Source organism: Vanessa cardui, chromosome 18 (assembly GCF_905220365.1).
Source record: "Vanessa cardui chromosome 18, ilVanCard2.1, whole genome shotgun sequence".
Taxonomy (NCBI): Eukaryota; Metazoa; Arthropoda; class Insecta; order Lepidoptera; family Nymphalidae; genus Vanessa; species Vanessa cardui.
Window position 1 is genome coordinate 8,810,430 of NC_061140.1, and position 26,434 is coordinate 8,836,863.

The window sequence follows — 26,434 nt, forward strand, 5'->3', positions numbered from 1 at the left end:
TTATAATGAAACTAATTTAATTTTAAAACGAAGTATAGTAGTACGTCACAACTAAGATGTAGCATCAGCATAATTCGTAAAAATTTAATTAATTATTAATTAATTTCTTATGTGAATATGATCTTTACAATAACTTGTAATATATTGGGATAGTTCCAGTTACTTTCTCGTAGTTTATCTATTACAGAATACAAACTTGTACAGCCTGAAAACTTCCCACCGCTGGGCTAAGGCCTCCCCTCTCTGAGAAGAGAAGTTTAGGAGCATATTCCATGACGCCCTATGCGGGTTGGTGAATAACAGAATAACATGTCATTTATTAATGAATTCTTTACCAAAGTATTAAACTAATTCCTTTGTAAATACCTAATAACTTGCGAGATTTTATTATAGATTCGAATACAGTCATCAATATATCCGTCGTCCTGAGACAGGGTAGGATATATTGACTTTACGAAGTCGAACTCGATGTTCGAAGTAAATCTTTACTTTCCGAGTTTATACCCGAATAATGTTTGTCATTGTTCGATTATTTTGATCGATATTGGTATATCGTCGGAAGAAGGAACCTTAACTAAAACATCCCTAGGGATCACTGTATAACTTTATGAAATATATGAAATCTTAGTACGACATTGCAAATGAAAGTTCAAAGTTTCAAATCCTTATCCTTAATTTTCCATAAAGTTTGCTAATGTCAAAGTAACTAATTTTAATGCAATCTGAATTGTAAGTGGTCGATGCCAGCTGTTGACGCAATAGCCGACCAATGAGCGCTCAGAATTTTGGCCATTAAATCTGGCTTTAATTATCGTTTTGGAACTGGAGTCTTATAAGCGTTGATAGTCAATCATCCTTTACAATTCCGATATATATACGGACTAGCCTGCGAGTTAATGCGCGTTTGAATTTAACAAAAAAGTTATTGCTGTAGCCTAAGTAACTCCTTATTAAAACAGCTATCTGCCAGTAAAAGTTCCATCAAAATCAGAGCCGTTTCAAAGATTAGCCGGAAAAAACAGACAGATGGACAAAAAAAATGTAATAAATCTTATTTTGGTATATGTATCGTGTTTACATATGAATTTAGTAAAAAGTGGTTATTGTTATGTAAGAAACAGACACTCGAATTTTATTATATGTATGGATAGATTGGATTTTTGAAATGAAGTTCGGTTACGCAGTTAGCAATAGATATAAACTGGCAGAAATCGTCCCACGAGGAAAGAGCGTTTTGGCCCCTCAATGCGACCTTTATTTTTCTCTTTTTCTTTTATACATGATTTTATTTAACATTATTTTGATGTAATTGTTTTTATTAATTGTTATTATCTTTTGTCATTTAATTATTTGCATATAGTTAATTTATTTCATTTTGTTTGTCACTTAGTACATAATATATAGGTAAAGCAACTACACTCCAACTGAATGACACTATGTCTTATCTTTAATTAATTTTTCAAAATCTCTTTAATATTTAAAAACTCGTTGTCGTAAAACATGACATAAAACATGAGCCGAAGCCGCTAGGCTTCGGCTCATGTTTTATGGGGATGGGTTCTTATGTTTTAGGCAAATTTATCAAATTCGGTTCAGTGGTTTGATCCCGAAAGAGCGACAGGTTATTTTCATATTTATAATAATAATATAGATAGCATAAATATAGATTGCAATTATTTAGTAAATTCTGAATACATTTAAAGTAAAAAAAAAGTAAAGTAACAGCCTGTACATTTCCCACTGCTGAGATAAGGTCTCCTCTTCCATTAAGGAGAGGGTTTGGAACATATTCCACCACGCTGTTCCAATGCGGGTTGGTGGAATGCAAATTTGGCAAAATTTGATGAAATTAGATACATGCAGGTTTCCTTACGATATTTCCCTTCACCGCCGAGCACGAGATGAATAATAAACACAAATTAAGCACATATATATATAGTGGTGCTAGCCTGGGTTTGAACCCGCAATTATTGGTTAAGATGCACGCGTTCTAACCACTGGGCCATCTCAGCTACTGAATACATTTAGAGTTAACTAAATAATAAACTTACAGCGTAAAATTTCAATTTAGTACTTTTCAAGGATGCCAATCTAAAAGTCGTATTATAGGATAAAATAAATGCTTTCATTCCGACACCCTTCCGCTTATATTTACAACGCGAACAATGAAAGCCATTAGACCGAAAGTACCGCGAATTATGAACCGAGAAAATTGTTCACTTAAAGTGAATGTTTTAGTGAAAATCCATATTAATAAAAATTTAGGTTTCCATCGTTTATCTTCATTCAAAATATTATTGTTATTTCATTTATTATCTGTATTAGAATGTTGGATACATATTCTATAAATCTATAAAAAATGTAGAGCAAAAATAGTAATACATATTTCTTTGTTTTAAAAATTGAAAGATTTTCTTTTGAAACAACAAATTGATAATGTGTAATAAAAGTGGTATTTGTTCTTTTATCACACGTGTAAAATATGTATACCTACCTTAATAATATTATAGAAATATTGAAACCTTAGTTTAAACAAAGTTAACTGTAACATAGCAATGTGATGTACTGATGTACTTGGGAGAAGAGTATAACGATCGAACAGTACCACAGTCTACGAATGATCACTCATCATCTTTACCACAGGTAAAGATACCACAGATATAACACATAGCTATGGACAACTTCACCAATACTGCGGCGACCTGACCATTATAGACAAGTATTGAGTACAGTGCACAGTTGAGTACGTAAACCTAAGCGAATTTTGTATTCCATCACTTTCACATAGACGGTAATCCGATACGATCCCAGAGACAAAGAGCGGGAACAACGTCGTTACTTTACGATACAAGAACATAACTTGCAACATCTGATATGATACTCAAAATCAAAGTGTACAATATCCAAGTCGACTTTTGAATTTAACAGTATTATATTTAAAATAATTGCTCAACTAATATTCTAACAACAGTACTCAGGATTGTTGAAATAATAACCTTATATCTTCGTTCCCATTAATCATACTAGTAAAATAAGCAATCCGAAGGGATCCAAGGTTATAAGCATGTACTTTATAGACTAAAAAGTTTTATCTTAAAACGTTTTTACTCGGTGGTAGGTCTTTGTGCAAGCCCGTCTGGGTAGGTACCACCCACTCATCAGTTATTCTACCGCCAAATAACATTACTCAGTATTGTTGTGTTCCGGTTTGAAGGGTGAGTGAGTGAGTGTAACAAGCACAAGGGGCATAACATCTTATTTTCCCAGGTTGGTGGAGCATTGATTATGAAAGGAATGGCTAGTGTTTCTTACAGCGCCATTGTCTATGAGCGTTGGTGACCACTTATCAGGCCCAACCTATACCATAAAAAGGGGAAAAGTTTCTTCAGGTCCAACACAAATTTGATATCCTGTTTATAGCTATAGACAATATTATATTCATATATAATATTACAAATATTAAAAAAATTGAATTCAGACATCTGACACTATAAAAAATTGTTTTACTATATTTACACACTGAGCTTTCAAAATAAAGTTTAATAGCTGAAATTATAGCTCATAATACCAAAATAATGTAATACATTTATATAATTTAAACACTCTTAAAACAAGGCATTTAAAAAAACTTCGCAACTCTTAATGTATTTAGTTAATTAAATTACTGATTTAATTAACTAAATACATTAAGAGTTGCGATTTAAACTCAGACGTTAGCTACTAAAAAAAAATTTTGATAAATAAATTAAATACCCGTTTTCATATTTAAACATGTCTCGCCTTGGTCTAATAATAAATAATTATTTGCAAATATTTCAATATTATTTTTTAATTAATTTAATGTTTATTTTATTTTTTTAATAATTATTAAAAATAAAATAAAATAAAGTATTTGTTATCGATTTTCTTTTCTAATAAACGAGGTTACGCTTTTCTCAACGTCTTTGTGCAAATGGAATCACCAGAAATAAAAAAAAAATAATTTTCCACTTTGGTTGTTACGAAATGTTTTCTTCCAATTTGCATGGGACCACGCTTAAAAATATAATCATGAATTTAAAATAAAGACCTTCCTATCCTTATTCCATTGTTTCAATTGTTCTTTTTTCAAATTAAAAAATGAAACCATATTCGAGATTTAACTAATCGAATGAAACATGAACGAATATGGATTTAAAATCGGCAAAAATTAATTTTGTAACAAGATCTGTAAACAACAATAATAATCGAGTAATTTAATATGATAATAAGAATGTTAAATAAAACAAGATTAAAGTGTAATAACGTGCCAAAATTTAATATCCGATCTCGGAAGTAATAATCAAAACATACGCAAAAGTGCTCTCGTCTTTGTAATAGGGCATTGCGGTAACTCGAAGTGATACCCCGGAACTGCGGTCAGCTGTGCGGCATTATATTACTAACTTATTATCCCGCTGTAATCCTAGACTTCAAGGCTAGCGTTTAAGACTTGGCAAAGTACTTAATAGTCCTTTGATTGACGTATCTTTTCTCTCGAGGACTGACGGCTTTATAAATTAAATACGGTAATAAATTATCATGGAATTTTTAATTAATGTTAATAGGATCTTATCAAGAAATCATTATTAATAATGAAATGTAAAATTTATTCAATCATTTTTTTATAAAGAGCTTTTATAATTATTTATATAATTATCGTTATTAAATTGTTTTCTTTTGGAAGCTTAAAAATAGTGTTACTTAATTATCTATTAACGGCTTACATATTATAGAGTATATATGCCTGAGTCATTATTGAATCAGCAATAATAATCACAACATATTAATTATAGAAAGAGCCGTAAAAAAATTATTAATTAAATGTATTCATGACTTTTGTTTCACTGTTTTGTACGGTTGCCAGCCTAAAGTCAATGGCATTGATAGAAATCATAACATAACGTTATTTTTATTATGACATAAGAGCTTGTCACGAGAACACATATGTTTTTAAAAATTATACTTCTAAGTACAAAATGATGTATTTTTTTCTAAAAATAGGATTTTTTCTCTTACTGACTGACTTTGATTGATTATGCGACAATATTTATATGAACAAAAATTGCAAGATAATATAATGGTATTATGTAACCTCTACCCCAAGGGTATCTGAAAGGGAGCTCCGTCTCTTATTAGAAACAACTTTTTGTACTTATCATAATTTTATACCATTATCTTTTATTATTATTTTATCTCAAATTTGGTGAATATCTTTTCACTTTTCCTTGCCCGTGTCCCAATATATTTGGTGTTGCTACAGCTTGTTTTTTACTTCCCATCTTCTTTATTATTCATAAGATGATCTTTCACAACCATCAATCTCATTTCGCTTCTCACACATTCCATCCATGTCTTTTTTAGTCTTCCTCTTCCTCTCCCTCTCTTTACGTTCATGCTCATCACTATTGTATTTAAGACGTAATGTACATAATTATTTGGATTAAATCAAATCAATTTTATTCAAGTAAACTTCACAATGAAGCGTTTTTGAATCGTCAATAATCAAATACTACCACCTAATGTTGTCTTAAATTTTCGCGATTATTACACATTTAAATAAAACTAATTATAACGGATGAATCGCGTATATTAATTATTTTTAAACATCCCGACGTTTCGAGCACTTTGCAGTGTTCGTGGTCACGGGTAGACTGACCGGCGAATTTGATTTGATATTTCCAGTCCGTACTGGTTCACATAATGTTGTCTTAAATTTTCGCGATTATTACACATTTAAATAAAACTAATTATAACGGATGAATCGCGTATATTAATTATTTTTAAACATCCCGACGTTTCGAGCACTTTGCAGTGTTCGTGGTCACGGGTAGCTAGTGTTTAAAAATAATTAATATACGCGATTCATCCGTTATAATTAGTTTTATTTAAAAATACTATCACCGTTTCGGAAAGCAGCTTCTAGCGAAAAGAAACGGCAAGAAACTCGCATAGTTGCTCTTTTCAAATAAACATATTTACAATGCTGTTATTGACAGTAATTAGCGTCCTATGATGGAACCCGAGCCTAACTCCAGGCGTTTCTCTCTAAAAAGTATTCTTTTAATGAATAGTATGATTTATTTATTAATTTAGTCTTAATAATATTTTTAAATTTTGAAAATGGTAAATAAAATATAAGGAAGACGCTTACCATATCTCAGTATTGCATAATGTAATAAGTGTAACCGTCTTAGAGTAGTAATTAGTGTCAATGTATATTACACAGAGGCTTCTCTTTGCAGAACAGGTCGCCGCCGCCTTCACACATCCCCGCCGCCCTATTCTACGCGCCACCGGAACCCTTAGAGGTAAAATATTAATCTTATATTTTTATATTCCTCATAGCAATTCAAATCATCCAACAACAACAGCCTGTAAATTTTCCATTTTTGAGCTAAGGCCTCTTCTCCCTTTTTGGAAAAGGTTTGGAACATATTATTCCACCACGCTGTTCCAATGCGGGTTGTTGTAATACACACGTGGCAGAATTTCTATGAAATTAGTCCCATGCAGGTTTCCTCACGATATTTTCCTTCACTGCCGAGCGCGAGATGAATTGTTAACACAAATTAAATTATTTTAATTTAAATTGCTAGATTTTGATAAAGTATATTAAAAAAATAAAGCCAAGCTCGCTAAAAATAGCCTAACAAGACACTTTGATACAGCTACTATGCGTGTTCCCGGAGCGTGCGTCGCGCGTGTGCGCAGCGGCTTGCAACGCGGCCGCACGCACGGGCGGCGAATCGCGCGCCGTGCGCGGCCCGAGGGAGGCTCTGGACGCCTTCCGCCGCGACGCAGACGCGCGGATACCCCACGTAGTCGTCATTGACGCGCGGCAGCCGCAGTTGATGGACCCAACGTTATTAGCGAGGTAAGTGTTACCATAAAAAAAAAATCATAAAAATACTAAATAATATATTTTTTATGCTATTCGTTGGCGGACTAGCATATGGAACACCTGATGGTTGTCACGACCACCCTTAGACAATGGCGCTGTAAGAAACATTACCCATTAATTTCATCGCCAATGCACCACCAAACTTGGGAATTAAGATGTAATATCTCTTGTGTCTGTAGTTACACTGGCTCACTTACCCTTCAAACCGGAATACCAAGTACAGTTGTTTGTCGGTAGATGGGTGATGGGTGTGGGTGTAAGCTAGCACAAAGCCCTACCACCAAGTAACACACGAAATGAACTGATTTTATAATACAATTTATTCAAATGATTTTTTTTTTACCCACAATTAAAATGAAGAGCTTCATCTCGCGTTTTCTTATGAGTTTCTAGTACACGTACTCCACATACGACGTCTTTATGTTACGTAGGTGTGTATGTCAAGAAAAAAATGCGAGCAAATCGTAATACTTTCGTATTTGAATGCTCTATTTTCAATTTATTTCTATAATATACATATATAAGTATTTTTAATTGATAAACAATGTAATCAAACAGCAAATAAGTATTTTATGAGAACAAAAATACAACAAACGATTTGTATTTAATTTTCACACTAAATGGCTGACTCAACTTACAAATCGGAACAAATAAATAAATATCAATTATATCAATTTTTGTGGTTTAACAAAAAGTGAAAGTCATGCAAGTTAAAACTTTAGATTCCATTTAAATTACTAATTTATAATATAACAATATTCAACTAAGCTACTTTTAGAATTTAGAATTTATTTTTCAAATTATAGTACTCGTCAAACTTCAAAAAGTATTTTTTGCAAATCCATAATAGTCATAGATTATATCTGTCTCAACCAAAGACAAAGCGTCAATTCGATGTCCAAAATACAACTTGAAAAGACAACACAAAAAACTAATCAAAGCATGTAGCTTAGCGTATATTAAAAATAAATCAATAAATACAAAGATCTTTTATGATACATACGTATTTAAATACATTTAAATGTAACTTGAAGGCCAACTAATGAATGATTGAAGCTGAGGATTACTCGCCGTTATTATTCATACAGATTAATGAACTAACAGACTAACGGTATGTGATTTATCATTCATATATTCTTTTATACATCGATCAAATGTATGACGACGATCTAGATTTACTTGTGCATTCATCATTAAAATTATTCAAACGCGTACTTTAAATGATCTAGATGGAATAATTATTTTACATACTGAATTCTTAACATATTTATAACTGTCTATGTAATAAAGAAATAAAATGAGAAGTCTTCGCAATACCTAATTTAAAAAAATACAACTATACCAATACAGATAAAAACTTTACTACTTGCAGCTCATTACAAATAAGGTTTTATTATATTAGGTACAATATTTCCACAGAAGTACCTACGCTTAACAGTTTAACGCGCATTTAATTTAGTCTGTTAAATTCTTAGAATTTAATGATGGTATTTTTTTGTCTTCTTTAACTATATCTACTAATTTTTACTAATATTATAAATGAGAAAGTTTTGACGAACAGATGTTTGTTACTAGACCACGCAGACCGGTTGAACGGATCTGAATGAAACGTAGAGATAACCCTAAGGTTATAATACCTAAGTATTTTATCAGGGAAAAACTCTACGCGTGTAGAGTCGCTGGCGGAACTATTACATTATGAAAGTTTTTATTGGATGTAATGCATTTCTGATAAATCTTCCTAAATCTATAAATTTAAGTTTGTAAGTACACGTTGTTAGTAGTTGCTCAAATCAACAGTGCATTTGTAAATCTACTTAAGTAACAACAAGGAGCTCCCGTTGTTGTTAGTTACACGTGTGGCAGATTTTCATCCTAAATATACAGATTTCCTTCACGCTCGAGGATGAGATGTTATATAAGATTTAAATATTCAATTTAGGGTTAAAGGTCATGACTTTTTAAGACTAGATCATCTCGGCTCTCTCGGTATAAAAAGTACTCTAGGCTAATTATAATTGTGAAAGTAACTCTGTCTGCGTGTCGCTCATTCACGACAAAACCAATGAAGCGAATTTGATGATGATTTGGTGTGAAGCAAACTTAAACTCCAAGAAAGGATATATGCTACTTTTTTGCCTAACATGATAACCACGGGGGAGCGACTAGTGAATTATAAATGTAATTTTTCAATATATCACAACACCACTTACTTTACTTGGTGGTAGGGCTTTGTGCAAGCCCGTCTGGGTAGGTACCTACCACTCACCAGTTATTCTACCGCCAAATAACAGTACTCAATATTGTTGTGTTCCGGTTTGAAGGGTGAGTGAGCCAGTGTAACTACAGGCACAAGGGACATAACATCTTAGTTCCCAAGGTTGGTGGCACAATGACAATGTAAGGAATAGTTAATATTTCTTACAGCGTCATTGTCTATGGGTGATGGTGACCACTTACCATCAGGTGGCCCATATGCTCGTCCGCCAACCTATACCATAAAAAAAATTAAAAAATAAAAATAATGACGATCTATAGAAGTTTATAATGCAACTAATTTTAAAATTAGAATCATTTTAAACGTTCTTTTATATAAAAAACGAACTGAACGCAAATTAAACTGGAGTTATCCGGATAAGGGATAATTATACGTATTTACATATCAATCCTAATTAACCATATTTGACGCCGATAAAAATAGCAACAAGTAATAGCGTGACTAAGTAGGTATACTTAGCAATTAGCTTGCATCTGAGAATTTACCTTTTTTCAATTTGCTTGGGAAACGCAGATGGGCAAATAGTCCGCACCAATTACATTAACGTAAGCAACAACAACCACAGCCTGTAAATTCCCACTGCTGGGCTAAAGGCCTCCTCTCCATTTGAGGAGAAGGTTTGGAACATATTCCACCACATTCATCTCGTGCTCAGCGGTGAAGGAAAACATCGTGAGGAAACCTGCATGTGACAAATTTCATTGAAATTCTGCCATATGTGTATTCCACCAAACCGCATTGGAACAGCGTGGTGGAATGTGTTCCATACCTTCTCCTCAAAGGGAGAGACAGCCTAATTTACAGGCTGTTGTTTTTGTTGATGAAAAGTCATCATTACGAAATTACTGAGTTTTGTTCTTCTCAAGTTAAGTAGATTGAGAAATACGGTAAAGCTAGTCCCATAGAGTAGTTGTGTCGTATTTCAAGATTATTGACTATATATATTAGCATATATATGCAATCTACAACGAAGTTATGAAAAGCAAAGATATAATATGGTAATATATTTATCTGGCTTTGGAATTTACATCGTTTGCGTTCGACGTATGAACGTTCGGAGAAATTACTCGAATAAGCTATTCATATTTTCTAATTTATAACCATATTATCATGTTATATCGTAATCTTCAATATATATATATATATATATGCTTACTCCACTTCCTTGAGTAACCTAATATATACGTATAATAAAATTGGAGTGTCTGTTTGTAATATTAAAATAATCGCTTTTAACTAAATGCATATGTATACAGGGTACATGTACCACAATAACATTTGCTACTATTTTTATCGACCTGTCTATCCGTCTCTACGTGAAAACATAAAATCAATACTTGTTAAAATGAAATTTAATAAAAAACCTGTTGAGTTTGTGCCGGTTCTTCTCAGGTCCGAGGTGTTAATTTCCGAACCGGTGGTAGATTTTTGACTATACGCTATAATAAGCAAGTATAATACTTATGTATGTTTATACCGGCTAATCTATGGAATGATTGAACTTATTTTGCCGGGAGCATTCAAACGGACAAATCCTTCTGATTTACAATATTACATACATTACATCACGGGCCATAACATTTTACATCAATTATTGACACATGCTTAAGTTAAGTCGAGATGGCCCAGTAAGAACGCGCGCATCTTAACCGATGATTGCGGGTTCAAACCCAGGCAAGCACCGCTGATTCATGTGCTTAATTTGTTTGCCATCTCGACTCTTGTCTTTCTGTTTGTTCCGGCTAAACTTTGGATCGCCTGAAACTATTTTGACGGAACTTTCACTAGCGAATAGCTGATGTAATGAGAAGTAACTTAGGCTACTTTTATTTTAGAATTATACCGCACCGCTCACTCACGTCGAGTGCATCCCACTAACGACTCGATATCACAAGAGCTGCAGATTTAATAAGTTACATTGAAGCTGAACAGTAACTTCTTTTTTAAATTCAAAAGTGCACGAAGCCGCGGTCACAGCTTTCTGTCAGTGGTTCTGAAAAAATTTAGAAATCCAAACGCTATTTGCAAACTGTGAATTGATGAACTAAAACCGAAATGCGAAGCCGGGAGGAGCCGCCGGTATAATGAGAAATACAAACTTAGTCTTCAAAATATTTTGCTTCCTAAATAAACTATTACTCATTAGCTATTTTTAAAAATGATTAAAGACTTTTATTTGTCGCTTTAAGCAATTTTCGTCGTTGTTTATTTGTTACTGTTTTTTTTTATTTCTATTTATATTTATTAGAGTTATTATACGCCTTCCCAAATTTATTTTTTACAACCAGTCCTTACCCAAAGTTTGCCTTAAACAGAGCGCTATTTTAGCGATAAGACCTGGTTGCTACTTTTGTAAATAACCCTTGTAAATCCTTATACAAGTGCTATAAAGCATAAATAAATAAATAAAAATTAAAAATTCGATAAAATAATTTCTGCTCGAAAATACTTACTTGGTGGTAGGGCTGTGTGCAAGATCAGATATTCTACCGCTAAACAACAATACGCAGTATTGTTGTGTTCCGGTTTGAAGGGTGAGTGAACCAGTATAACTACAGACACAAGGAACATAGCATCTTAGTTCCCAAAGTTAATAGCGCATTGACGATGTAAGAAATAGTATTTCTTACAGCGTCATTGTCTTTGGGTGATGGTGACCCTTACCATCGGTGGCCCATATGCTCGTCCAACAAACTATTCCATAAAACAATATATATTACGTCCGTACAATAATGTCATATTTGAGGTAGATCATTATCTGACCGAACATTCGATCATACATAAAGATATCGAGCGAAAAATTCTTGATAGAATATATTAAATGGAGACGAGTGCGACCAAGCCTTTTGTTTTATATCAGAGAGCCCTTCATATGAGAGTATTCCCAATAGCAATATTTCCAAAAACGCTGACACAAACACTTGAAAATATTCGAGATGATTGAATAACGGCATTGTAAATAAGCCTTTATTGTTTATTGATGAAGACCAACGTTTCCAGAGGATGAAACAAATTCAATATCTATTGTGTTTATAAAGTATTGGTAATGCAATTATTTAGTTTATTTCATTTATGTTCAATTGCATAGTAGTTAGGTGAGGAGGCGCTGATTTAATTTAATACTACTCTAGCCGACCCTACGTATTAAGCTGCGCGTAAATTATTTTATCTGTATTACAAAAACATCTCCATCGAATTAAAAAAAACCCCATAGCATCAGTAGCGCAAACAATATAAGCATACTTACAATAAACAGAAAGCATGGTGTTGAAATCAAATCACAATATTTTTTTTATTTTTTAGACTCTATTGCAATATTGAAAAGAAAAATTTACACAAATCCTAGTTTTAGGTCGTTTTACAATATTAAATTAATTTAAGATACTGTTAGGAAAGTATAATGACGACACTCAACAGTTACTCTTTTGAAACAATTACACAGATAATAAATAATTGGAGACAATTATTAATCCTGTAGGAAAATCATCGAATTTTAACACAACGCTCTTTTATTATCTACATAATCTATAAAGATCACGAATTTTTCAAATAAGTCTATTTAAAAATGAATGTTGCTGGCTGGCTGAATTACATACCGTAAACAAAAAAAAACATTACGATTAAAATAAAACCTTTTTGATATTCATTTAATTGGATTGATGTAATGGTATATTCGCATTATTTGTTCACAAATCGTTTGGAACTACGGAGTAAATAATTTCGAAAGCCAGTTAGCTCAAATTTCAATTTGATTTGTAGTTGTTTGACTGAACTAAACATGATGTTGAATGCAACTGTATTTCACAACTAACAAGCCAGAGAGACCGGCAGAGAAGTAAAATATCAGTTACAAAGTGAGTATTGAAATAGTCACAAAATTCAAATAATTTAAAAAAATCATATTATTCAATACAAGATTTTATAGATGATAAAAAAGCGTGGAATTAATTCTTTTGGACTTTGATTCCGGATAACTAATACTTGTGGACTTTGATTACTATATACATATATATAAACGCATTTAAACAACATAACTTTGTATTTTAAATGTTGGAAAAAAATAATTACTGAATTTCTTGAGGGTCGTTCTCGCTAGATTTCACATAACCGGTGCTAGCTTCACCTAATATTTTGTAAAATGACAATTCAAAAATTTACTCAAATACAATATATTTTGGTTTTGACAGACATACTGGATAACCTAGCTATGTATTACTATCTGAAACCGCAACAAACCCCGCGGGAAATTAAGTGTCCTTGCTGTACTTCCTTTATGACTTTCATACAACCCCTAATCTACAATATTACCCCCATGAAGGATTAAAAAGTATCCTGTGTTCCTCCTTGGTATTCAAGCTTGTTTCGTTAACACTAATTTAGTATCTTAGCCGTGAAGCGTTACTTTCGCATTTATAATATTTTTAGAGATCAATAGTTGTTCCTACAAGAACAATAACAAAGACTTCGTTATCTGACGTTGATCGAGGGCTGACCCAAATAGCCCCAGGCCATTTGTGGTCATGTCAACTCTTCCGACGTATTTGACATGAGCTGTCAGCTTGAAGAGCAATGCCTTATCAACCTCAACCAATCGGATTGATGTAATTATTATTCAATGAAAAAATAATTAAAAAGTATTAATGATACATATATTATAGTGAATTATGGTATGGATGATTCAGAGAGATAAATGGTAGATCTATATCTAGATCAATCAATCGTTCTATATCTAAATCGGAAGTAGGTTGGATATAATTTAAGGCTGCAAAGATATTAATAATTTCATATAACCAGAGAAAAAATAGTAATATATTGTTTTGTCAGAAATGACAAAAAGAAGACTGCCGATAGTTATGACTAATGAGAGTCAAAGAGAGCTGCATAATTCTATAACAAGAGACAAAAGGGATATACTACTGCTACTTACAAGACATATACCCTCAATCTGAGCTACCAAGGTTGGTGGCGCTTTCGTGATGGAAATATTTATACAGCACATAATATCTATACAGGCGGTGGCGACCGATTACCATCAGATGATACATTTGCATGTTCGCCTGTCTATATTAAAAAATATAATTAAGATTAAGAAAAATATTATTAAGATATTTAAGAAAGAAAAAAAATTAGTCGAGATGGCCCAGTGGTTAGAACGCGTGTATCTTAACCGATGATTGCGGGTTCAAATATGTTCCAAACCTTCTCCTCAAAGGGAGAGGAGACTTTTAGCCCAGCAGTGGGAATTGACAGGCTGTTGTTGTATTTAAGAAATAACTACCCATCAAGCTCTATTAAATGACATATAAAATGGTGCAAAATCGATTTACATAGAACTTATACAGATACTACGCAAACGGATTAAGACACAGTGTAGTATGACGTAGTAAATACAAGTATCAAGATCGTTTTTGTGACGTGTTTACGCTATGTGTATAGCGTGACTATAAAATACTACGTCACTGTTTTTAAATAAATTCATACGATTGTCGAGGAAACCGTGCATCGTTCCTGTAAAACTATTTTTAAGTAAAGATGTTTTTTCAAAGTCTTGAATATAAAATAGTGACTGATTTCCTTTGAATAATTCTTTAAACTTCTTTCGTATAACTTTGGCTGCCAGTCGCCAGAATGGAGACTGACTTAATACCCATTGGCAAACAGCGGGCTGTGACGGCGTCTCCTTTCAACTTTATTTGACGACAAAATTTTATTCCCGCTTTCAAATGTCGGGACAGTCTTCGTATATTTTTCTTGAAATATTTTTATATCCCTCTGATTCAACTTACCTTCCACTAACATTTAAAGAAAGTATATTTCGTTCAATGAAAAAATAAATAATAATATTTTGTAAATTATTTACACGTACCAATTTTACATCATTCTTAACAATCTATTAATTAATCTATTTATATTTTTGTCTTTATCTCTAATATTTTTTTTTATTTAATACTTTATAGCACAACACTAAATATAGGTATATATTTAAAAAAGTAGACTTTATTATGAAAGCATTATCTACCAGCCAGAACTAGAACGAATGGTTTTCGATGTGATTAGCTATACATTCACACACATAGAAAATTATTAGACACACATGATAGCAGGGTTTAATCAGTCCCGCTTCACTTCAAAATGAAAGCAATGTTTTAAACGAATATGATTTTTTGTTAAGTGACCGTTATCAATATTTATTATCAATATTTATTTTGTGTTCTAAATTTAAAATTTGCATTGAGATTCGTTTAAAAAAAAGATAGAAATATATTAGTATAGGCATACCATATTTAAATAATATTCCATTAAATATTAATTTAATTGGAGACGTATTCACTTCAAAAATTAACGATATGTTAAAACTTTTACGCCCGGATTTCTCACGAGATTGTTTTGTATTTAAAAGTCCCGGTGAAAGAAAGTGTGAATTTGCGTGTTCCGTATATTATATTATTAAAAAGCCTATTCCTATTTATATGAGAAATATATAGAGATAAGATCGCTTAATCTTTTATAATAACATGCTTATAATAAATAAAATGTAATACTCAAAGGGAGCTTGTTTCATCTAAATACTCCCCTTACCGACGATCCACGATGTGAAATTTGACTAAATCTCTAGAGAAACCTTTGCGTTACAGACTGAGTAATTAAAACTTTAATTATTTATAGAATATGATATTATTATCCTATTTATTGGGGTTTTATCTGTGTGTGGGTAGGGAGGCGCTTATTCATGAGTCTTTACAAACCCAAAATGTAGACTTCATTTTGCTGTGTTCAGTACTGTATGGCAAATAGTGACAATATAATGAATTACAATAATATAAGGTTATATATGTAAATATTTTATTTCTCAACTAGCGACCCACCCCTGATTCGCAAGGGTGCAACACTGATACTATATGTACCACAGATTGTCATAATATACAAAGTTTAAAGTTTTTGTCATCAGATAATAGAAACCGCTGTCCCTGTATTTTAAATGTGTAATATCTTCGAATGTATTTATTTAAATTACAATATATTAAAGGCACTTTATTGGATAAGGATTAATGATGTATTGCCTAAATTATTTTGTAAATAAGCGGTGCCGTAGGACGTAACTTTTTTGTAGACCTTTTTAAGGTGAACAATACTGTAGGACATTATTTTGATCTATCTAGGGTTCAGACAGCAATTACAATGTAAGCGAAAAAAAAGAGAGTTTATTTACGATATCATATTAAAATCTCTGGATTATCAGTGACTCAATAAAGTAATGTTCAAGGTCCAACAGACAGACAGCGGAAATTACTTTAATCTTTACACAACTAACAAACAAATTATGAACATTACATATACTTTTATTATAAATGCGTAAGTAACGCTATCTGTTACTGCTTCACGCTGAAACCTATGGAGATGAAATTTGGTATGGATATAATTTGAGCCCCGGGGGAGGACAGGCAATTCGCCTCCCGAGGAGGTAAAATGCGATGATGTTTTTTTTTTTTGCTATAGATTTTAATTTTGCGCGATAAAGCCGCAGGTTCAGCTAGTCTTAAATAATATATTCACTTTTAAAAATACATTTTTATTGCTTATTTAAGATAAATAGTTCTTTGTTTTAATTACTATTGTTATTATTGAGTAAATATGTAGCTAACCCTGCTGGATAGATGTAATAGTCTCTTCAAAATATGGAATAGTTTTTCATAATATTCTATTGATAAATATAATATGCAAATAGATTTTCATAATTACCCAGTAACAGTATAAAGTTCCCTCATAATGTTTTACCTTCACCGGCCACGAGAACTACAAACACAAATCATACACATGCAAACTTTTTGGTGGTTCAACCGGCAATATCTATTTACACATATTTTAAGCACTGGGCCATTCCGACTCATTAACCGACTTCAAAACAGGAGTTTATCAATTCAAACCAATTTTGTTTGTATAATAAAGTTTTAAAATAAGTAATTGTAATTAAATATTACGATAGAGTGCAATTTATAGCTGATGTAGTTATTTGCGATATTCGAAATTGGAGCCTTCGATATGAATGACTTAACTTCAATAAATATCATAAATCGATACTACAATTCATTCGAGAATAAACGAAAATTTTACCCATTCTGCGATACTCGTTTTGAAAGATAAACTGTTTTATTGCGAACAGTATTATAACAGCTTTCATGTACAGTTTCAAATGGAGATATATACGAAAGGCTTCCTGCCTTAAGTCCTACATTCGTAGCCCGATGGAAGCCTTTTACGTGGAAAACTAGGAAGAACTCTAAGCTCTGCGAGAACCTTTATAATACAAAAAATGTTGACTAATCTATTTTCAATAACCTTATCTGGCAATTAATTTATTTTCGATTAACTTTTCTACGTTCAAATCGATTACAATCGTTAATCGATTCTCAGCTGTATCATTTCTGATATATTTCACACAATTTGCTAATAACTCTGCTAAATTTTTTATTAATAAAATGATTTTGCACCTTCTTGAATACATACATTATTTTTATATATTTTGAAAAAAAAGCGCATCAAAATTCGTTGTGTATTTTTACAGATCTAAGAATACATACAGACAGCGACTTTGTTTTATGCTACGTAATTAATGTGATGACTAAATATAAAAGAAGCCAAAAGTTCAAATAAAAGAAATGTACCTATAATAAGTGCAAAAATTTCACTACGATAAGTTATATATGTGTGTGTGTCTGTGTCATACGTGCTACAGTTTTCACACCGATTCCAATGAAATTGGTCGACAGGGATGTGTAACCGTACTCCATTAGCCATCGTATTGATTTTAACTCGATTTGACAGTTTTTTTATTAGGACGGGATTTAAACGAACATACTCTACGCTATTCGGGGATCAAGACCACTCTATTACGACCTCATGTTGATTTTAATAAAATTTTAACAAAAAGAAAAACCGACTTCAAACAAAACACTATTTTAAAACAAATGAATATGCACGAAAAAGTAATAAAAATAATTGCGTATTCAACACATTTTTTAGAGTCTTCCCGAGTAAAATGAAATGAAAAATATTAGACTACTTAAAAGTCGATTAACGACTATATCATGTAGTTATAGTTATTGGTATATTTGGAGCCGGTGTCAGCCATGGTGCCCTTGCCCCAACAATCAAAAGAAAGAAGCGATACGAGCCCCTTGATTGATCCATTGTATATTATTGTGTAAAAGGTAATTTGTAAAAAACATATTTGTTAAAGTATTCTCGTATTGTTTTTGATAGATATACTGTAGGGTTTTATTGGCTGACACCGACTCCAAATATAACAATAATTATAACTACATGATATAATCGTTAATCGACTTTTAAGTAGTCTAATATTTTTCATTTCATTTAACTCAGGAAGACTCTAAAAAATATGTTGAATACGCAATTATTTTTATTACTTTTTCGTGCATATTCATTTGTTTTAAAATAGTGTTTTGTTTGAAGTCGGTTTTTCTTTTTGTTAAAATTTTATTTATTTTTTTGATTTTAAGTGAAGCTGATGTTGACTAACTATTTTTTTTAATATGGATAGATTAAGCGTTCCGTTTATATGAGTCAGAAACTACTTCGAGGACAATTTCAAAGGAAACTTGCGAAAAAAGCAAAAATAGACTTTGAAAATGCGGATTTAATACGTCACGCGGCGTAAACTACAAGGATCCTTCGAAAGAGCTGTAATCGAACTCAGCAAAAAAACTTTGAAAAAGACCAACTATATTTCGTACATCATATGACATCACATCACATACACAAAATTTGATTAAAGATAGTAAGAAATTCTGCCCCATATCGCACCCTAACTGCGAGCCGTATAGGAGTTCCATCACTACATAGTATAAAACAAAGTCGCTTTCTCTGTCCCTATATCTTTAAATCTACGCAACGGATTTTGATGCGGTTTTTTTTAAAAGATAGTGTGATTCAAGGGAAAGGTTTGTGTATATAATACATGAACAATATAGTAAAGAAACACTGATAATTTTAGAAGTTTGCGATGTGATGTCGTATATAAACAAATTATGTAGTATATTTAGTATCAGTATTGCACCCGTGCGAAGCCGGGGTGGGTAGCTAGTTGATTATAATATTCGACTATGACAATAACATAAACATAACCACATTACGGAAGGTGACTCAAATATCCAAATAACCTATAAATAAAAGATTCGACCGAGTATCGCTAACGTGCTCCTCAGAATTGTTCCGTTCCCTTCCGTTCCGTTACTTTGTCATGGATCCTGTGCTCAGAACCTTACCAAACTTTCACCAAATTACCCTTGAAGTATATATTTTATAATAAAAAAAGAATTATCAAAATTGGTTAACGTGATTTTCAGTTATTCACCTATTTGTCGCGCATATACATAATGCAAATTTAAGACTTATGTCGTTTTCACATGGATACCATCATCGGAAAAAAAATAAAAAAAATGGGACCCCACGGGAAGCACTACCTTTCCAACAAAAAAAAATTATCAAAATCGGTCCACCCAGTGAAAAGTTATGAGGTAACAAACATAAAAAAAAAAAAAAAAAAAAATACAGACGAATTGATAACCTCCTCCTTTTGGAAGTCGGTTGAAAATAGAACACCTAACTCAGTTTGAATAAAATATACATTTGTTATAATTGAGACAAGCCAATTAAAAAAGTAAAATTGATACGTAAATATAACATATTTTTGTTTTATAAAAAGTGATTCGTATTCACTATTAAATTTGGAGTTCAAATTTTTTATGAAATATTAGTAAAATATTAAAAATGTTATAATCTTTTCTTGGAAATTGTATACTTTATTAGCTTTTGGATGCTATGTTCAGCGAATTTAATTATAGTCCACTTAAATGTTTTTATGCTTGCAACACGTGAAACGAAGATGGTGCAAATTTCAATTCAGTTTAAAATATATGTAATAATAACAATATTTACTCTTTTGTTTATCTCGCGCTAAGCGTTAAAAGAAAACATTGTGAGGAAGCTTGCATCGGATAAAAATCTGCCAGAACACGTTTGCCCACCAACTCACATTGCTCTGGATATGATCCAGAAGTTTTCCTCGAAATAACAAGAGACCATAGCTAATATTACAGACCGTGCCTTTAACGGATACATACTCGTATTTATATACATTACGTTTTAATTTTAAATATTCATGACTATTGGTAACATTCTAAGCTATGTACATATAATTCGAAAATGACTTAACTCTTTACATATTTGGCTGAGATGGCCCAGTGGTTAGAACGCGTGCATCTTAACCGATGATTGTGCGTTCAAACCCAGGCAAGCACCGCTATATATATATGTGCTTAATTTGTGTTTATAATTCATCTCCTGCTCGGCGGTGAAGGAAAACATCGTGAGGAAACCTGCATGTATCTAATTTCATCGAAATTCTGACACATGTGCATTTCACCAACCGGCATTGGAACAGCGTGGTGGAATATGTCCTTAATGGAAGAGGAGGCCTTATCTCAGCAGTGGGAAATGTACAGGCTGTTACTTTACTTTACTTACTTTACTTTACATATTACTCTTATTTGACGACACTAGTGTGAATATACAGACAATTTCACAAGAGATATTTGTGATTTCTGAATTAGAATTTTCATAAACACACACAAAAAAAATATAAAAATAAACGAATTTATCAACATTTACCGAACGTGCACGAGCATGGTGCATAAATTCCATAAATCTCACCGAAAGGGACAATCTCCGCGCCATCAGACTCATAAATTAACTACAAATCGCTAACATGTGCTATATTTACCGCTCTGTCGTCTCTCATTTTGTTAAAGAGCAAATTTTGGGACTTTTAGCTGAAACATTCACACTGACATCGTTTGTAGTGAATATTACTACAAATTTAAAATTCATTGAATCATACAATGTATCATATATTTTATTACACAAGTGCAGAAATTTTACGTAAACAAATATAGATATTATATTGAAACATTATATACATAATTAAGGAAACAGAGTAAATTTAGAACTCGTTAGCTCATTTTTATCTATATATATTTTATGTATTATTATTAAATAATATCAAACTCCATGGTAAATAGTATATTAAATATAAATTAGCAACTATCACGTTTGATTTTCTGGCTTTATGGAAGAATTCCTTTGTCTGTCTCCGTAGCTCAGAACAAGGGAGAAAGAAAAAACTTTACAGAATTTAAATTTCGAAATAAGACCACTATATGCCCTTTTAAAATCTTAATTAAAATTAATATAATGCACATAGCAATTTCGAGTTACTAAATGAAATACTTTATTCTGCGGGTTGATAGGTCATTAGCACTAATGTAGATAAAGATTAAATATTATTTTTATTAAAGAACAGGTCAATGATCCTAAAAAGATCCAGAACTTCAAGAAATTAAAAGTTATAATTTAAAAAACTGAACTAAAATACTTCTTATTTACGTTATAAATCCAATATCGCGATTATAGTTGGAATTGGGAGCAGTGATTTATTACTTAAGAGAAATAGGTACATTTATTTACATATTTTTGATTATTTTATTGTAAATGTTATAACAAGTGAAGTTATCTTTTTATAATTTTAATAATTGTATTCTAAAGTTTAAAAAAAAATGGTGTAAGCTTTTTGCCAAATCCGCACGTTTCAAAATTTGGTTCCATAACTTTTGACTGTTTTGATTGAAATTAAAGACTATTTTTGATTCTATGACTTTAGTTCTACCAAAGATTAGAATCAATATCACTTTGAAGTAATACTTCAGAAATGTTACTTCAAAAATTTCAAACAACCCGTAAAACATATTAAAGTTATAAAATGCTTTAACGTTATATTATAATCTAAAATGCTAAGTAAGTGAGCTGTTATCTTAAAATGTATCTTAAATTATTCTGATGCGACATTTTAATAAACAAATGAGTCTGTCTCGACACAGATCTAATGCATAGCTAATACCGCTCGCCATTGCTGAAGCTACGAGCAAAAAGATTTTATTAGATAAGTCGTTCCCATTACGGTTTGCAAATTTTACTAAAACAAAATTTTAATAGATTTTATAATCCAATTTTTTTAAATTAATTATTTAGTATTAATTCGTTAATAAGTATTCGCCAGTAAGGTGAGGGGGTTTCTATAGCTTTTGGATATGGAAAAGTAGCCTGTTCTTCCTGGAATTTTAAGTTCACTTCATATCAAATTGCATCCAATCAGGTTGTTTTTTAGTCATGAATATGTTACGGACAGACAAAGTTACTTTAAAATTTGTAATAAGTAAGAATAAGCATACTTAATAAATAAAAATTTTAACAAAAAGAATAACCGACTTCAAACAAAACACTATTTTAAAACAAATGAATACACACTAAAATGTAATAAAAATAATTGCGTATTCAACATATTTTTTAGAGTCTTCCTAAGGAAAATGAAATGAAAAATATTAGACTACTTAAAAGTCGCTTTACGATTATATAGCGTAGTTATAGTCATTGTTAAAAGTAAAGAGAAAGAAAAAAAATTATAATAAAAAAGTAGTATCTTATAAATATGAAATATGTACATGTCAATAACATTATATATTACAAGGCTTTCAATAGAATAATTATGATCCCTAATCAGACTGGACGGCCATCCACAGCAACCGGTGAGAGTTCAGACAGGACTGAGAGCATTAAGAGCTTTCAAACAAGAGTACAAATACTGTCAACTTCAAACAAAACTGAGAATCGGAAAACAAACCCAACATTTTTATTTGCACGACCCTGGATACGAACCTGTGTCCATAGTATCTGCAGCTATATAATTAAGTCACTGGGATAACGTGGGAAACTTAAGATAATTATTTAACGAACTCCTTTGTCGAGTAGTGGATGCACGGGACCGGGTTCGATTCGAGTCTATATAGAAAAAGTGCATTAGTTTTCTATGTTGTCTTGGATCTGGGTGTTTGTGGTACCTTCGTACTTCTGATCTTCCATAAAATAAGCGCTTTAGCTAAATACATTGATATCATAGTAATGTATGTGATGTTGTCCAATATTAGCAACTAGAGATCTTTATTAATACTCTATTAATAATTCACAACAATTTACGATCAATTTCTTCACGAACAGTGACGTAATAAAAGTAGTAATCATACCTTACTTTGTTCCTCCAACGTTTCAGATGATACTTTTCCTGTTACTTTGACAGCTAACATTTATCTATCATTAGCGAACAGTAACAATGGAGCAACATTTATTAAAGATTGCAGATTATTGTTGCTTGATTTCCAATATAGAAATCACAATATTCTTTATTCAAGTAGAATTTTATAAGCACTTTAAGTACTTCATGTTATGGATTCTGTAAGAGATAAAGATTCTTCAGTCAATTTCAAATTTCGAATATTTATTATATCGAAAACAACCAGCAAGAACTACCTACTTACACATTTCTACAGATCAAATGACATCTTTATAATTCATCTCGTGCTCAGCGGTGAAGGAAAACATCGTGAGGAAACCTGCATGTGACAAATTTCATAGAAATTCTGCCACATGTGTATTCCACCAACCCGCATTGGAACAGCGTGGTGGAATATGTTCCAAACCTTCTCCTTAAAGGGAGAGGAGGCCTTTAGCCCAGCAGTGGGAATTTACAGGCTGTTGTTGTTGTTGTTGTAAATTACATATAAATTAAATAAAATGAAAAAATATTTATTCTGTGTGATATCGATGAACTAAAATTTTGTACTGGCTAATTATATTTCAATGTTTATTTGATCAATAGGCGTATTAAATAGAAAAGGGAAGCAACTAATCTTGCATTTTAACCTTAAAATGTCACCTCGATCATCAAATGAGAAAGGAGCGACAGATGAATGCGGTGAGGAATTAATAATAGCTTACATAACTCGAAGACGGAGAAGGCTTAACACTCGAGTGGATCAACTTCAATGGGAAGACATAGACATTCTATTTCGATATAGACAAACGTAATTCTATATCAATATTATAAATGTGAAAGACTGTCTGCCTGTCGTTTGTTCGCGACCAAACCGCTGAACCGATTTTGATGAAATTTGGTATGAAGCAAACTCGAACTCCAAGAAAAGACATAGACAACATTTTTTGCCTGACACATGATAACCAATACCATAAAACGCGAGCAAACCCGCGCGCAACAACTAGTAATCTATAAATTATCTCAATTCAATATTACATTGTCGTACATTTAACGGTACAAAGTATATGACATAATTCTTTTAATTTTACAACCATTTAACAAGTTTTAATACTGCTGTTTTCACAACATAAAACATTGTTTATGTATTTATAACTAAGTTATTAAACAACAATACATACAGAGAAAAATATAACTATTAGTAAAACATTATTGCGAGAACAAAGTTTCCGTACAAGTGTATCTTCTATAGCTTTACGTTTTATGCCACTCGTTCCATGAACCAAACAACTGTATAATATTTTAACAAAAAAAATAGCTAACTTCAATTTTTTTCGAAAGAAACGGGTTTCAATTATCTCAATATATAAGGGAAACCGTAGATAAAAACACAGAATAAACAATAAAGCTGGAGTGATAAAATGAAGGATTTTTAAATATAGTTTTTTTTTTGATTTGATTCAATAGTACGAAATACTATTTCTTGATTAAATAATAATGTTGATTTTGCTTTGTTACTATTAAAACCAATTACATGTATTATCCTTTGTATGTCTCCGTAAAATTGTAAGTTACAGTAAAATACGCACGGGTGGACGCTCGCTGTGTTGCGAAATGGTATAAGCAAGGGAGGTTGTTTCTTTAAATCGATAAATTCACAATTTGTTAGTAGACTCGTGCCCGACCGCCGCCGCGATGTCGGGCCTAGGCTCGAATCGGAAGCCTGGTGGAAACAAACGCTTTTTGCAACCACGGGAATTTATAGCGTAGATTATAATCTATCTCACGAGATACTAACAAAGAGATTGTGACCTGTAGCATACTATTTAACGCAATAATTTTACGGAAGATAAAATCTAATCCGAACTGATTATATAGGAGTGACTTTCAGTTGAATTTAAAAAACTTTTTTCACTATAAAGTTAATTTTTAATGCTTTTTTTAAATTGTACTCAAGAACGTTACCCGTGCCGCATTTGTATCTTTTAATAATTTATTTAATGAGCTTGCATGGTTTTTTTGCTAAGCAATATCAAAGTAAAATTTATAATTGTAAGTTGAATCACTACTAGTCAGAATATAATAATCGTTAGTTTACAATCTAGTGCGATATATAAATGTACATATATATAATTAAATATAAACTTTAGCTACAATTTTATGGTGATATTAAGATATTTCCAGCATCTTGATTCTATTGATATTATATAGAGTTAAGTTTAAGTTGCTTTATGTTTACGTAATGTAATTACCTGAAGCGGTTATGTGTGCTTGGGATATTTCCACAAGGGATTATAATAAGCACCTGAAAATAATGTTTCAGGGTCGGAAGGACTGTGTCATAATTAATTATATGTACAAAAATGGTCCCGCTCTCCTTTGTTACCTTAGTACAAAACAAACTCGGGTCGAAAGTAAATATTAATAATTTAAGGTATGATATCGGTAACTGATATGGTAGCTGATATCTTTAGAATAGTTTTAAAAATATATACGAATATTATACTTATAAAATCGTTTTCTACATGGTCTTAAATCTCTTTAGTCAATTGTGATGAAAATCGTTCAAATTCAGCTATTTAATAAATAAAAATTTTAACAAAAAGAAAAACCGACTTCTAACAAAACACTATTTTAAAACAAATAAAAATAATTGCGCATTCAACATATTTTTAGTGTCCTCCTAAGTAAAATGAAATGAAAAATAATAGACTACTTAAAAGTCGATTTACGATTATATAATGTAGTTATAATTATTGCTATATTTGAAGTGGAACCTCCTCCTTTTTGAAGTCGGTTGAAAAGCATAATGTATATCTGATTACCATGCCATGATTATTGACAAATAATTGTAGTCTACTTACTTACTCTTTAATCTTCATTTCAATTTCATTTATTTCAAAATTAATCGTCAAAACTCTCATTATATTTAAGCTTCATATTAATACACGATTTAGCCACCAGATAGACAAGAAATAATCATTAATAAAGACTAAATAATGCCGTTCATGATATGGATTTTCAATATGTACGATCAGCACTCAACGAAAGGTCC

The 26,434-nt window shown here is 31.7% G+C and overlaps 1 protein-coding gene across 5 annotated transcripts in view; it reads left to right on the top strand.

Moving 5' to 3' along the window:
• Positions 1 to 26,434, top strand: part of LOC124537623 (high affinity cAMP-specific and IBMX-insensitive 3',5'-cyclic phosphodiesterase 8) — a 231,674-nt gene that overhangs the window by 160,550 nt on the left and 44,690 nt on the right. For all 5 annotated transcript variants that reach the window (XM_047114510.1, XM_047114512.1, XM_047114511.1 and 2 more), the window contains 2 exons: positions 6,264 to 6,329; positions 6,690 to 6,895. In XM_047114510.1, the coding sequence (XP_046970466.1) occupies positions 6,264 to 6,329; positions 6,690 to 6,895 (272 nt within the window). The remainder of the gene's footprint in view (positions 1 to 6,263; positions 6,330 to 6,689; positions 6,896 to 26,434) is intronic.